This window comes from Sorex araneus, chromosome 4 (assembly GCF_027595985.1).
Source record: "Sorex araneus isolate mSorAra2 chromosome 4, mSorAra2.pri, whole genome shotgun sequence".
Taxonomy (NCBI): Eukaryota; Metazoa; Chordata; class Mammalia; order Eulipotyphla; family Soricidae; genus Sorex; species Sorex araneus.
This window is the reverse complement of record NC_073305.1, coordinates 66,618,623-66,634,691: the sequence shown is the minus strand read 5'-3', so window position 1 is coordinate 66,634,691 and position 16,069 is coordinate 66,618,623. Positions and strand designations below refer to the sequence as shown.

Below are 16,069 nucleotides of genomic sequence, written 5' to 3'. Positions count from 1 at the left end.
AAAAACCCTCAGAAACCTATGTTGTCAACAGTTTAGTTACTAGACTGACATTTACAGGTATTTTATTCAAACTACAATATATTTAATAGTACAGGAGACAATAATGTACTGATTAGATAAAGGCAACTGTAATACATTCCCCCTGTTAGGAGATTTATCCTATATGTTAGACAGCTCAGAAGTAGAGTCTTTTGTAATCAGTATTATGAAACGAACATACAAAAATACGCAGGCAACTGCTCTCCAGTCCCACAGCCCAGGCTTGGCATATGCCAGCTCCAACAGTCCAGCCTTACTTTCACCATCTCTCTAACAACACTAATGCAGTTTCAGTTCCAGCACCAGCAGAGCTGTTTCTGCTCCCAGTCAAACCCTGGTTCCCCGACCACTCTCCAGACCCTCGTGCAGCCAGGCTGTACCATCCACTCTCCCAAGACTTCCCATCCACTCTCCCAAGACTTCCCAGCATCCCCCACACAGAGCTATCTTATCTAATCTTCTCTTTGTTGTTGTTGTTGTTGTTGTTTTTTTGCTTTTTGGGTCACACCTGGTGATGCACAGGGGTCACCCTTGGTTCATGCACTCAGGAATTACTCCTGGCAGTGCTCAGGGGACCATATGAGATGCTGGGAATCAAACCCGGGTCGGGCTCGTGCAAGGCAAACACCCTACCCGCAGTGCTATCGTTCCAGCCCCTCTAATCTTCTCTTTGAATCCTTTAGTACTTCGGTCTACTTAGTTTCTACGTTCTTTTGTTTGTTTTTATAACTTATACCTGAATTATATCACCATCACTGTCACTGTCATCCTGTTGCTCATGGATTTGTTCGAGCACGCACCAGTAACGTCTCTCATTGTAAGACTTATTGTTACTGTTTCTGGCATATTGAATACGCCACGGGTAGCTTGCCAGGCTCTACCGTGTGGGCGAGATACTCTTGGTAGCTTGCCAGGCTCTCCGAGAGGGGCGGAGGAATCAAACACGGGTCAGCTGCATGAAAGGTGAACGCCCTACCACTGTGCTATCGCTCCAGTCCTCCTGAATTATATACTTGGTCCAAAATTAATTCCAGAATTAGTCCAAGAAAGATAAAAATTTTCTTACTGAGCCTGAAGAAGGGAAGAACTGAACAGGGTTAAACAAAATCCTCTTTATCAGGTTGTTGGAAAACCCAGTGGAGAGTCCCAGAAACTCACCAATTAGTAAATCTCATTTCTAATACCAAAATACCTAGAGAAAAACGTACCAAAAAACTACAATCATTAAAATGTGTAGTGATATCAGGGATAGTTTTCTTCCCCTTTGCTTACTTCTATTTTCATATTTTTTAATGGCCATGCACTATTTAAATAATGAAAGCTGATATTTAAAAATGGTAAGATTGGGGCCGGAGCGATAGCACAGCGGGTAGGGCGTTTGCCTTGCACGCGGCTGACCCGGGTTCGATCCCTGGCATCCCATATGGTCCCCCAAGCACTGCCAGGAGTAATTTCTGAGTGCAAAGCCAGGAGTAACCCCTGAGCATTGCTGGGTGTGACCCAAGAAGCAAAAAAAAAAAAAAAAAAAAAAGGAAGGTAAGATGAAGCTAGGAAAAGATGTTTCAAATAGGGACTGGAGCGATAATACAAAAGGTAGAGCACTTGCCTTGCACACGGCTGACCTGGGTTTGATCACCTTATGGTCCCCTGAGCACCATCAGGAGGGAGCCCTGCAAACAGCCATGTGTGTGATCCCAAAACAAAATCGAGATGCCTCAATTTTGTATATATTCTTTTATGTAGCTGTTGGTATTAACTATAATACACCCAAGCATTTCTGAGATTTAAAAAAAAAAAGCCAAGATCATAATGAACTCAACTAGAAAGTTAAAAGTTTCAGGAAGCTCCTTTAAATAAGCAACTAGTGGATATTCAGTTGTCAGAAAAGAGACCCAAAGTTTTCTACTCAGGTCTTCCTAGACTACCTCACTAATAACTCATCAGGTGAAGTGTATTAAAAATGCACACCAAGCATTTTCTATTTTCCTTCAGACAAATAAGTAGACAAGTAGGTGGAACATCTAAATAAAGCTTAGGACAAAGAACATTAAAAACTGCAGGCCTGGCTCAGGCCATTCCAATTTTACTTTTCACCTGTTCCCATTGCTCATTTCCAAGGGGGGGAAATAGAGCAATAGTCCTATAGAACCGGTTTCAGCTTACATCATGCCCAGCCACAATCTATAATTAGAATGTAACCAAGTTTCCAAGCTGGAAAAAATGAACAAAGCTCCTCAGAGAAGAAATTCTCTTCTTTGGTAATCTGCTTAAGCACAATTCCATTATAAGAAATGGTCAAATGCCTGCCACTCCAAATGCCTGGCTCCTAACTGCCCTTGGCAGAAAATAAAACACACTCCACCCTTCAGAGATTAAGTTCATTTTCCACTGAGTGCAGAAATATGGGCACAAATTCTTTTTTTTTTTCCCCTTCTGTTTGCTTTTTGGGCCACACCCAGCAGTGCTCAAGGCTTAGTCCTGGCTCTGCATTTAGGGATTACTCCTGACATGGCTTGGGGATCATATGGGATGCCAGGGATTGAACCCAGGTTGGCCTCACGTAATGCAAGCACCGTTCCCGTTGTACTACTTTCCAACCCACCTGGGAACCATTTCTTATCTGAGATGAAGAAAGCTCTTCAGTATTTGGGTCCTTAGTTACACTAATCATAATACATACCCAAGAATCTTTATGACAAAACTTCTATAAATATGCCAACCCTACTTTCATGTGGACAAATGCCATTGGGCTCTCCTGGGTGAATGTTTATTGTATCTCATAGAAGAAAGATGGGAGGTGGGGACGAAAGGAGAGAGGGAAGGGGTTAGGCCAGAAGATAGACGGAAGAAGGAAGAGGGAAAAGGAGAAAGGGAAGGAGGAAGCTCAAACCACGCGGATCACATGTGGCACTGCTCAGGGCTTACTCCTGTCTCTGAGCTCCTGGCACACTTGAGGAACCACAATGGGTGCCAGGGATTGAAGCCCGGTCAACTGCATGCAAGGCAAGAGTCCTACCCACTATACTATGGCACCAGCCCCGGGAATACGATTTTCTGTTCTTAGAAATAGGAACTGATTTTACAAATCCAAATCATTGAATCTGTTTTTTATTGTTACCTAAAAATACATTTATTGTTACCTAAAATTTGGTTACTTAAAACCTCTAGCATCAATGATGGTTTTAAAGAATTGCAAATCCCATCCAAACACCTATAGCACAGTCTTCAAAAATGAATCAGCCCAGTCCTATCACACAGAAAAATAAAATGAAGCCCAGAAGAATGAATCAATGCAATAGAAGGGATTGAGGAGAGGGAAAAAAAATGTTCCAGATGATATAAAGGTGACAACAGTGAGCCACAGAAACCATTTGAGTTACTAGCCAGATTCAGGGATTCGCTCCCAACCACTCTAAACTCTATTCCTGTTGAGATGTGCAACTCTGGACCATTTGAGGAAATCCATTAGTATTCTCTTCTCTGAAGGAAGGTGACTAAGGGCTGGAGAGGTAGCACAGCGGGTAGGGCGTTTGCCTTGCACGCGGCTGACCCGGGTTCAAATCCCAGCATCCCATATGGTCCCCTGAGCACGGCCAGGGGTAATTCCTGAGTGCAGAGCCAGGAGTAACCCCTGTGCATCGCCAGGTGTGACCCAAAAAGCCAAAAAAAAAAAAAAAAAAAGGAAGGTGACCATTACAGGATGTGGTCATCAGGCCCCGACTTGCCAACACGTCAGCCAGTTAGAGTTATCGATTAAACACAAGTTGCTGAATAGGGGAGAAAATCTTAATCAGAGAATTTTAGGGATGTGAAAATCATGAAAAACCACTTCACTCTACAAACAAACAAGCAAAAGAATATAGCAATAAACGTTTCTCACAGACACCAATTGCAGAAAGTGTAAGTAAAAAGTTTAGCCAAACAGAGACCCTCTCACCCACTCATGTATACACTTGGCTACTCCAGTCATGCTGTATGCCAACAAGAACCAAACACCAAGTGAAACAATTCCTGAGCTTTGCACCGAGTTCTGATTTTCTAACCCAAACCTATTTTTGCAGTTGGCACCTGAGCAAGCCTGACTCACCAAGGAAGAAGGGAACAATTTACTCACAGTGGACTTTTCGAAATTGGTAATATTTTCTTGTGGTCCTTAAAACAGCCAGAGGGATCCACCCATCCATGTTCTTGCCTCTTGGAATAAAAAGAATTATTTTCCTTGCTACCAGCCCTGCTGGCTCTGGTCCCTGCCACCACGGCAGCCAGGGCCTCTGCAGCCAGTGGTTTAGATTGTACCCGGGACCGAGAGGGGAACGTGGAGGCTGAAATCCAGGCTACACGTCATCCACCATGCCAGTCAACTGGCTTAGCCTGCATCTGCTAGAACCCAGGTACATTTTCAGTAATTAGAGCCCTAATGGTTAGCGGCAGCTCTGCCCTCCGGCTTTCTTAATGCCTCTTTTTCTCCTGACTCTGCCCTCTGTCCACTGGGGTCCCTCTCTCTTGTAAGTACCCTCCCTCTGTCTTCACGGGCCTGTGCACCTGGTCTTCTCTCTGCTGGATTCACGCTTCCCTTCCTCACACCTTGACTTGACTGGCCTCTCCTCAGCTTCTCTGTCCAGGGCACAGCACCACAAGCCTGCTCTTCACAGTGCGAATACGATGTCCCTTGGTTGGTTTTGGCTTGCTTTGATTTTGGACTGTGCTAGGCTTAACCCTGGCTCTCTGCTCAGGGATCACTCTTGGTGGGCCCTGGGGAACCCTAGGGGGTGCCAGGGGTCAAATGCTCTATCGGCTGCACTATCATTCTGGTCCTGCTATGTATTTTCTTCCCATTTACCTGAACGAACACTGGATGAAGGATCCTGCCTCCCAACAGAGCTCCAAGAGGGCAGGACCTACAATATTTTACCCTCAGTTCCTAACAATTTATAGCACAGATGATCCTGAGCACCACCAGACATCACCCCTGAGCACTGAGCCAATGGCCCCCGAGCACAGAGTTCGACTTGGGTTAGCGTCATAAACCTTACACTTCTGGAGGCCAGGGCCATAGTACAGTGGGTAGGGCACTTACTTTGCACGTGGCAAACCTGGGTTTAATCCCTGGTTTCCCTTATGGTCTCTCACACCTACCAAGAGTTATTCCTGAGCACAGAGTCAGGAGTAAGTCCTGAGCACTGCTGGATGTGACCCCGAAACCAAAAATATAAATAAATAAATCATATACCTCTCACTGTCATAGAGACTCAAATAGTGTATAAAACTCTACACTGCAACAAATACTTAAAAAATTCTCATTTGTGACAAATTTCTACCACATATTACAAAGGTAAGGAGAATGACACAATGAACACTCATGTACACTCATCTTTGACTGCGACAGAATCCTCAGTCACTTTCACAACAAATAATGTTTTGGAACTACAGGAGAAAGAGAATCATTTCCAAACTGTTCTTTCTCAATGCCTTTAGAAAATTAAACTGTGGCCACATGAAAGTTCTTACAGAACTGTGAACAGAGTACAGGGGTCAGTTGAAAAATTCAAATGAGCTTGGTGACAAAAAATTTCCCTTCCTACAAGACGTTTCCTGTCTCTACCTCTCTCAAGCAGGCAATTTCTGCACCCCCTTTTGTTCCGCTGAGACAAGGAAAACCTGCTCTAATGGGATAGGAAGAAGGTTAGTAAAAGTAGGACTAAAGCCCTGGGTTTTCACTCAGATGCCATTTCTGCCTCCCAGGTGTCACTATAAGAAATGCTCCGTGGGTCAGGAAATTCTATTTATAGCAACTGCTTAGCGAGTGGAGCGGCAGCACGCAGGTTTTGTTTAAGATCACAGTCGTGGAAATGTTTCCCTGGAAAAGAAGCTACATTCAGTGCAAGAGACAAAGTGTTATGACTTAAGTATTCTGAAGTGGAATGATAAAGGGTAGAATTTGTTTGCCCCAAAGGACTAAACATGATCAGAGAGATACTTCAGGGTTAAGATGCCTGCCTTGCACGTGATAAGCCAGGTTCAATCACCAGCACTGAATAGGATCCTCGCCCTCCAGTACTGCTTCCGGGAATGATCTTGAGTACAGAGACAGGAGTAAGCCCTGAGCACGGCAGGGCGTGGTTTGAAAACCAAACAAACAGAAAACAGTAAGAAATTTGCAGTCATGTTGCTCAATTCAGTATTAAGTAGACTGGTCAAGCTTGGCTGTTAGAATGGACTTACTGTACAGGATTCTCTTCACCATACAAGAAAAGGACCAGGAATCTAAAATGCTCTGATTTATTTGCACACTTACAGAATCATTGTGAATCTTTGCATAGGAGTGCAAAATGACAGTGGCAGAAAACACTTCTTTTTGTGTGGGGAGAAAAAGTCAAGAAAGGCAATATTATATAAAGAGTATCAGAAGACAGTTAATGAGACACAGTAATTATTGAAGATGTTTTTAACTAGAGGGCTGAAGCAATAGTATGGCAGGTAAGGCACTTGCCTTGCATGTGGCCGACCTGGGTTGGATCCCTGGCGCCTCATATGGTTCCCTGAGCCCACCAGGAGCGATCTCTGACTGTAGAGCCAGGAGTAAGCCCTGAGCACAGCTGGCTGTGGCCCCAAAACAAAATAAAAAAAAAAAAGAATTTTCTAAAATTAAAATTTCAGGGGCTGGAGTGATAGCACAGCGGGTAGGGCATTTGCCTTGCTCACGGCCGACCCGAGTTCGATTCCCAGCATCCCATATGGTCCCCTGAGCACCATCTGGGATAATTCCTGAGTGTAGAGCCAGGGGTGATCCCTGTGCATCACCGGGTGTGACCCAAAAAGTGAAAAAAAAAAATTAATTAAATTAAGTTAAAATTTCATTAAGTATTAAAAGACTTTAAATTTTTGGTACTCAGAAGACGTAAACTTCCAGGAGAAGATATGTGCCAGTAAGTTACATATATTTCTCAAATCCAGATAAAAGGAGAGCAGAAAAAGATGAATTCTGGAGGATCCAATCAGATTCTGTGGAGGTGTTTTCCTGCTTGCATCCTTATTGTCTTGACAAAGCAGGGACACAGAAAATGTGTGTTCAACTAAGCTCTGGGTGAGGATGAGTATAATTACTGACCTTATACCTTGCCTACATAATCAGGGCCACTTCAATTTTCAACAGCTAAGAGTTTTGAAATTCTGAATCAGGGTGTACAGAAAAGACTGGATAAATCAGATCGGAAAGAAAATGTGTTAAGAAGGCATAGCCTTTTGTACTTTTGCTGTTACATAAAAATCATTGCTACATTCAGTAATACTTTGCAGTCCCCCCAGACTCTGAATTCAAGGAAGGCAGGAACCACAACTGTCTTATTTTCTACCTTCTAACAGTGCCTGAGAAGATAGCAAATGCTACTATTTCCTGTTAAACAAACAACTGAAGCAATACAAGCAAAAATAATACTAGCAACTTGGTGTTAAATTTGATCTTAAAAAATCATTTCCACTAGGTTTCATCATAAACAGACCATAGCTAATTTCCCTCCAGAACAATCTCAGGACTCTGCTGAATTCTTTTCTTCCTTTACCAAATGGAAGCTTTAATTTTTCACTCTTGCAGCAATAAAAGATCCAAACAGGGGCTGAATCGATAGTACAGCAGTAGGGTGTTTGCCTAGCATGTGGCCAAACCAGATTCAATTCCCAGCATCTCACATGGTCCCCTGAGCACTTCCAGGAGTGCCTCCTGAGCACAGAGCCAGGATTAACCCCTGAGCGTCACCAAGTGTGACCCAAAAAGAAAAAAAAAGAAAAAAAGGATGCAAACATTCTGACCATTTCTCAATATAAGATGCTGGTAGCCACAGAGCATATTATATGGATCATACTAATTTTGTAGCACAGCGGGTAGGCCGTTTGCCTTGCACACGGCCAAACTGGGTTCGATTCCTCCGTCCCTCTCGGAGAGCCCGGCAAGCTACCAAGAGTATCCCGCCCGCACAGCAGAGCCTGACAAGCTACCTGTGGCGTATTCGATATGCCAAAAACAGTAACAACAAGTCTCACAATGGAGACATTACTGGTGCCCGCTTGAGCAAATTGATGAACAATGGGACAACAGTGCAGTGCAGTGATATATAATATATATGTATATATATATATATACACACACACACATACATGTATATATATATATGTTTTTAAATTCTATGTATTATTGTGGCACCTGAAACCATGCCCCAAATTATGAGTTCTGATAGTCAGGGCCAGAGACCTAGGTCAACAACCTCCTGCTTCGCAGGCAGGAGGCCCAGGTTCAATCCCTGGAAACTATAGCTCATGAGCACTGCCAGAAATATGATCTCAAAAAAAAAAAAAAGGCAAATAATACAAGTGTTGTAAGAGAGGCATTCAGTTGATTTGGTTCTTTTGGGTTTTAGAGCTTTAGATTTTTAGCGTCATGATTCCATACAGGGGGAAAAAATCCTTGACTGTATAATAAGCTGCTATTAGCAGTTTTGGTTTCAGCGTATGGTATAAAAAAAAAAAAAACCCTACACATGTGAAACAGGGATTTGGAAGAGAACAGTTCTTCCAACTTCAACTTGGGCATCTAAATCAGAATAACTTGGAGAGGAAAGAGAAAAAACACAGATGCCTGAGCACAGCTAAGAACTACACATGTTCTCCCCAGCACCTGGGAGGTGGGCCCAAGTACCACCTGGAGTTGTCCCTGTACCCCCTGAACCAGCATTGGAGAAAAGAACTACTTATTAAGGATAACTGCCTTCTTATTAAGAATTTCCAAAGGTGATATCAGGGCTGAAAATGTATATTTATTAAAAGTTTTTCAGTGTTTTTTTTTTCTTTTTGGGTCACACCCAGCAATGCACAGGGGTTACTCCTGGCTCTGCACTCAGGAGTTACCCCTGGCGGTGCTCAGGGACCATATGGGATGCTGGGAATCAAATTCGGGTCGGCTGTATCTCGGCGAATGCCCTACCTGCTGTGCTATCGCTCCAGCCCCTCAGGGATCACTCTTGACATGGCTCAGGGAACCATATGTGGTGCTGGAGATCAGCCCAGGTTGGCTGCATGCAAGGCTAGTGTCCTACCTGCTCTACTATTGCTCCTCAATATCTCTTTTAAGGCAGACCAGATGGGTGGTTCTTTTTGCTTTGTTTGGCCACACCCTTTGGGGTTCTCAGGGCCTACTCTTGGCTCAGTCAGTGCTCAGGGGTCATTCCTGGTGGCACTTGGGGGAATGTGTGGGCCCAAGAATCACAGCTGGACTTCTTTCATACAAAGCTGTATGTATTAATTCATTGATCTATCTCTTTGGCCCTGATTCTTAAATTTCAATGTGTCTGTCCTCTGGGAGTCTTGTTGGAATGTAGGTCCTGTAGGCCTGGGTCGGAGCCTGTGATTCAGAACTTCGAACATGCTCTAGGGTGATCAATGCTGCTGCGCCCTGGTCTATGCTTGGGATTGGGTCAAGCTTATGTTTAAGCTTTTTGTGCAGTATTTAAGTCTTTTGCATATGGGCCAAGAGACAGCAATGGTGTAAAGGCATTTGCCGTGCATCCTGTTGATCCTGGTTTGAAGCTCTGGCACCCATAAATGGCTCCTTAAGTGTTGAGCCAAGAGTAACCCCTGAACATTACTAGCTGTGGCACAAAAACAAACAGAAAATCTTATAAGTTTCATGTCATATTCTTAGTTCTTAAGTTATGGATGCAATTAGGTGTTGCCTTTACTTTTCACTTTAAACATAGAAGGAGAAACTTCCATCACTGTAAGTGCTATAAAGAGAATATTTAGGGCTTCCATGTTTCCTTTCAAGGGTAGAGTGGGCAAGTCAGGCCTTCTTCATTTAAGCAACTTTTCTTTCTTGATTAAAGGATGCAAAGCTATTCTCAGCAGAATATGCATTCTCCAAATTTCTATGACTTCCATTCCTTTTAGATTATTCAGTCTCTTCTGAAGTGAGATCTGAATCTCAAAACTCAATTTTTTTTGGGAAACAAAGTTTTATAAGACATCTTGGGTATAAGTATGATAAAATCACTGTTATTTCACCTAACAGAATACATAAGTTGTGAGACTTTGGAATATGCCTATCATGTAGGATTTGGTATAATTACAATGTTTGAGTGTAAAAATTTGTGAAGCATGAATATATACTTGCTATTGTCATTATTTTTAGAGCAACTTAACTCTAGAACAAGCACAGAAAAGAAAGCTAAGAAAAACAAACTGCAAAATTCTATGATGAAATAGATGCTGTGTGTGTAACCAGTAAACTCTTTTATGCAAACTAATAAAAGAATGATAGTGTAGTACATTTAATAAATTAAGAATAATGATCAAAGCTGTGCAGAGTTTCAAATCTGCTTAATTCTATGCTTGAAGAGTCAGGAGCCAGAAATAAAAACCACTTCACGAGTATTTGCCAAGAATCCTGATTTTGTAAGTTGTTATATAAATCAGTTTTCATCTGAAATCATAATACTTTTCTTGGAAGTAAGAAGTGGTTCTTAATTGGGGTGATTTTGATTCCCAGGGAACATTTGTGACACCACCAGACAGCATCTTGGGGATAGCGCGCAGAGACAGGGTACCAAGCTTCCTAAAATGACAACCCAGGAAAGAATTAAATGACCCAGGACCAGGAATTTTAGTTCAACTGTGGAGCACTTGTCTCGCATGTGTGAAGCCCTGGGTTCAATCCCCTCACCTCCAGAAAAGAATAAAATGATCCAGATGGTGTGTGCCAAAGATAAGTAAGATTACAGTAGAGTATCTTACAAACATTATACTCAGACAATATGAATTAGTGAAGAGGCTGGGTTATAAAGGTTTACAATTGAATTATTACACTCTAGTAATCCCAGCTAATATGTAACAAGCACTGTCAGCAACACTATAGAGTCAAGACTCACTTTAAGGCTGGTGTAGCTGCTATGTGCTGCTGTGCTGCTCTGAGTTGAAAATAATTTGTTCTAAGTAGGTCAAAAGTTGCCCGTTAAGTAGGTGAAAAGTTGCCCCAATGAATCATGCTGAGGCCTCTCATGTATTTACTCTTTGCACTCACCAATTAAGGATCTGCTATATAGTAGGACTCAGAAAAAAATGGAGGCTAAAATAATAACTACAAGAAAAAGAAAACCGAACCACAAATAAAACCCAGTCTCTAGTCATAAGAACTCAACAGTCTAGGGTAAAGACAGGTGAACATACAGCTCAAAACTTAGGGGATAAGTCCCAAGGACTAAAAAGAAAAGAAAAATGTTGGGCTCACTGAAACACAGGGAGTGAGAGACCCTTAAAAGGAGACTCTTTCCTCCACAAGTTGGTGACCAAATGCCAGTATAAGATTAGATAAAAGATTTCCCACATTGTTCTGCCCCATCCACCTACCAACATCATCAAAAGGACCTTTTCCTTAGAATGAAAAATATCCCAGGGATCTAAGTTCCTTGATCCTGAAGATAATTGTTTTGTTTCAATGTTGAGACCATAATTCCAAACCTCACGACTCACAGAAAGACGGGAGAGCAGTTAAGAATACAAGCTGAGGGGCTGGAGTGATAGCACAGCGGGTAGGGCGTTTGCCTTGCACGCGGTCGACCCGGGTTCGATTCCCAGCATCCCATATGGTCCCCTGAGCACCGCCAGGGGTAATTCCTGAGTGCAGAGCCAGGAGTGACCCCTGTGCATCGCTGGGTGTGACCCAAAAAGCAAAAAAAAAAAGAATACAAGGGGTCAGAACGATAGAAGGGCAGGTAAGGCATTCGCCTTGCACGCAGCTGACCGGGATTTGATCCCCGGCATCCCATATGGTGCCCTAAGCACCACCAGAAATAATTCCTGAATGCAGAGCCGAGAGTAACCCCTGAGCATCGCCAGGTGTTCCCATAAAGGAAAAGAAAAAAATGTACAAGCTGAGAGTCGGAGAGACAGTACAGGGGTTAAGGTGCTTTTTCTTGCACGTGGCTGAGACCAATTCAGTCTCCAGAATGGCACATGGTTGAACAGCACCAGGAGTGATTCTTGGGCATAGCTGGTTATGGCCCAAAATTTGAGCGGGGAGAAAAAAAAGCTACACAACTGGAAAACTGAGTTTGTAACATTAAAAAAATTACTTACCCTCTCTAAACTTCAGATTTAACATTAATTTAAAAATAGTAACACATGTAGGGGCTGGAGCGATAGCACAGCGGGTAGGGCGTTTCCCTTGCACGCGGCCGACCCAGCCGACCCAGGTTCAAATTCCAGCATCCCATATGGTCCCCTGAGCACCGCCAGGACTAATTCCTGAGTGCAGAGCCAGGAATAACCCCTGTGCATGCCAGGTGTGACCCAAAAACAAAACAAAACAAAACAAAAAATAATAAAAAAAGGGGGCTGGAGCGATAGCACAACGGGTAGGGCAGTTTGCCTTGCACACGGACGACCCAGGTTCGAATCCCAGCATCCCATATGGTCCCCTGAGCACCGCCAGGAGTAATTTCTGAGTGTAGAACCAGGAGTAACCCCTGTGCATCGCCAGGTGTGACCCAAAAAGCAAAATAAATAAATAAATAAATAAAATAAAAATAGCAGCACATGTAAATAACAGCACAATAGTAAATAGTATTTGGGCTAGAGAAACAGAACTGTAAGTACGGTGCTGGCCTTACATGTGGCTGACTTGAGTTCGATCCCTGGCATCCTTTGTAGTCCCTTAAATGCCACCAGGAGTGATCTCTGAGCTCACAGCAGGAATAAGTCCTGAGTGTCATCAGGTACAGCTCCTCTCACAAATAAATAAATAATAAATAATATCTCATTGGTTTGGCTGAGGTATTGTAGGTAAGTTATTTAGCAAAGGACCTAGCAAAACAGAACTCTCAATAAATGCTTGTTTTATTACTGTTGCATTTTAAGTAAAGAAAATATATGGGGGAGCTGGATCAATAGCACAGTGGGTAGGGCATTTGCCTTGCACGCGGCCGACCCGGGTTCTAATCCCAGCATCCCATATGGTCCCCTGAGCACTGCCAGGAGTGATTCCTGAGTGAAGAGCCAGGAGTGACCCCTGTGCATCGCCAGGTGTGACCCAAAAAACCAAAAAAAAAAAAAAAAAAAAGAATAAAATGTTCACTGCAGGGGCTGGAGCGATAGCACAGAGGGTAGGGTGTTTCTCTTGGACCAGGCCAACCCAGGTTCAATCCTCGGCATCCCATATGGTCCTCTGAGCATTGCTAGGAGTGATTCCTGAGTGTAGAGATAGGAGTAACCCCTGAGCATCGCCAGGTGTGACCCAAAAAGCCAAAAATAAATAAAATGATGAAACTACAAAAGTTAATTAATTAAAGTAAAATAAAATGTTCATTGCAGAGCTGGAGCGATAGTACAGTGGGCTGGGCATTTGTCTTGCATGTGGTTGACCTGGGTTCGATCCCTGGCATTCCATATGGTACCCTGAGTCCCATCAGAGGTGATCCCTGAGTGCAGAGCTAGGAGTAAGCTCTTGAGCACTGCTCACCAAACACCAAAAAAAAAAAAAAGGTAACAAAATGAAACTTTTACTGTTAATCAATAACTCATATTTGTAAAAAAGAAAATAGGTAAAGCCAATTGTTTCTAACTGCCTGAGTTAGTGAACTACCAAAATGAGTGAGCTATATTTAGCCAAACAACTGGCTCCTGGCCTACACAATGAAAAATGGAATCTATCAAGGCAGCAAGCCTTGTGTGGCCTTATGCTCTGGAAACACATCACCTTGATAAATAATGATTTTTCCCCCTGTACCTTTAATTTGTCTATGTCAAGCCTCACCCCTACTTGAGGTTACCTTAAAAAAGGGGGGCTGGGGGATGGAACAAGAACATCAGATATGATGCTTTGTTCTCTTTACATAGAGAGAGAACAAAACTAGAACAATAACTGTAATTCCCATTATTATTTATTTTGCTTTTTTTAGAGATACATTTGGATGTTCTAGGAAATCAACCTCAAGCTTAATGTTAAAGGAAGGTTTCAAACTTCACTGCTTCAGGTCCGCTCTCATGCAAGTAATTTTAGGCTGACTGCCCTCACTCTAAACCAGAATTTGCTCAGAGCCCCGTGACCTTACTCATCAAGCTATTTTCACAATTTACCCTTCTCCAGGCGGGACATGATGCATTGAGCTGTCTACTAAATTCCACCAAGAAATATCTATTTTTCACGGAGGAAATCCTTGGACCATGTAGAAATTTTGGGCTATCTCTGCTCTGCCGCTCACTTATTTGGTCCTTCACAACTGACACGTATCCTTGGGCTGGAATTCGTGCTATAGAATGCTCTTTTTGCTATTGATGTTTTTTGTTTTGGGGCTACATTAGGGCTTCCTCTTGGTTCTGCTCTCAGGAATCACTTCCAGTGGTGCTCCAGAAACCATATGGGATGCCAGGTTTGAATGCCGGTCTGCCATCCAGGGTCTGCCATATGCAACACAAGTGCCCAATCCCATGTGCTCTCTCTTCAGGCCCCTAGAATGTTCTTGGAGTGCTCAAGCTTGGCAGAGAAATGAAATAAACCGAGAAACAGCAAACCAGTTAAGCCACCACTCTATTAGTCCTTTCCCACACCCTCAGCTTTGGATTTCTCCTGTCTCTCGGGCCAGTCTGTTCTTGCCTTCTGCGATATGTTCTGAACTTGAAATGTCAGGCACTTCTTTAATGGCAAACAAGTTCTTTTAAAATGTTTGGGGGTGGCTTTTTCTCTAAATGTGCCTAACTAGATGACCACCACCCATGCGAACTACAAGAAAAGGTGGCTCTTTGCACCTAACAGATGTGTGTGCGAGCTTGTGTTATGTCGTATGTACATACGACATAGGTCCCTTTTGATTTTAAGAGTAGATGTTGGAGGCAGGAGACACAGCACAGCAGGCAAGGCTGCTGCTGTCTTGCACGGGATCAACCCGGGTTGGGTCCAAGGCACCCCATGTGGTCCTCTGATCCCCTCCAAGAGTGATCCCTGAGCACAGAGCCAGGAGTAAGCCCTGAGCAGCGCCTGGTGTAATCCAAATAAATAAATAAATAAATAAATAAATAAATAAATAGCGGATATCGTAAAGGCCTTTAGATACAGAAGCTGGGACGTGAGGATAAAGTAACCCACGCCTGGCAACTTGCAAAGAAAGCGTGTTAAGGACGGACCCGTCCACTCCGGGAGACGCGCCAGCACAGCCGCTCTAACAGCTCTCCCTGGCCAGGCTGAGCCCTCGACAAAGCCGGGCTCTAAGTGCCCGTCCCACACTCACACCCCAGAAGGCAGGATCCACACCCTCCCCCTCCCCGAGCCGCCGCCTCGGAGGGGGCTGCACCCCTGTCCCCTTCCTGCTCCGAAAACCTGGAGCCCCGTCAATATCCGCGGGCGCCCGGGCCCGGGTCCGGGGTCCGAGCGAGCCGGCTCAAACCCCAGCGCCGAGAGCGGAAGAAAGGACCCCCCAGCGGTGCGGCCTCCCGTCCGGAGGGCCCGGGCAGCCCGCGGCGGGCGCGCAGAGCCGCCCTAACGCCCGGGTCCTGCTCCCCGAGACCCCCGCCCCGCCTCCCCGGGGGACGCCCCCCGCCCCCGGAACGGTGCCCGGGAGGGGCAGCCCCCACTCACCCCACAACGGAAATCATCATGGCAGCCACCACCAGGTAGTTGGTCTGGTAATAGAGCAGGTTGCTCACCACCCGGTTGTTCCATTTGGAAACGTCCGCGAAGTCGGGCCGCGCGAAGCGGTCGGAGCCGGGGAAGAAGTCGTCCCAGGCGCGCAGCGGCGCGACGTGCACGTCCATGGCTCGGCGTCCGCGGCTCGCCTCTGGAATCCGGGGCGGGCGGCGGCGGCAAGCGGCCCGCCGAGCTGCGCCGGGCGGAGACGGCCGAGTGCGGGCGGCTCTGCGGTTGGAGCGCGGCGCGGCGCTGGAGATTGGAAGCGGAAGGGCGTATTTGGCCGGCTTTTCCTTTTGATTGGTTCTAAGGGCTACGTTGCAGGAAAACAGGGGCTGGCGACCGAGCCAGGCATCGAGTGCACAACGG

At 44.7% G+C, this 16,069-nt stretch overlaps 1 protein-coding gene across 1 annotated transcript in view; it reads right to left on the bottom strand.

Annotated features, from left to right (window-relative positions):
• ARL6IP5 (ADP ribosylation factor like GTPase 6 interacting protein 5) overlaps positions 1-16,069 on the bottom strand; it is a 22,185-nt gene extending 6,116 nt beyond the window's left edge. Inside the window, exon 1 of the mRNA XM_004612788.3 lies at positions 15,653-16,069. Coding sequence (XP_004612845.1) covers positions 15,653-15,828 — 176 coding nt within the window. The 5' untranslated portion in view covers positions 15,829-16,069. The remainder of the gene's footprint in view (positions 1-15,652) is intronic.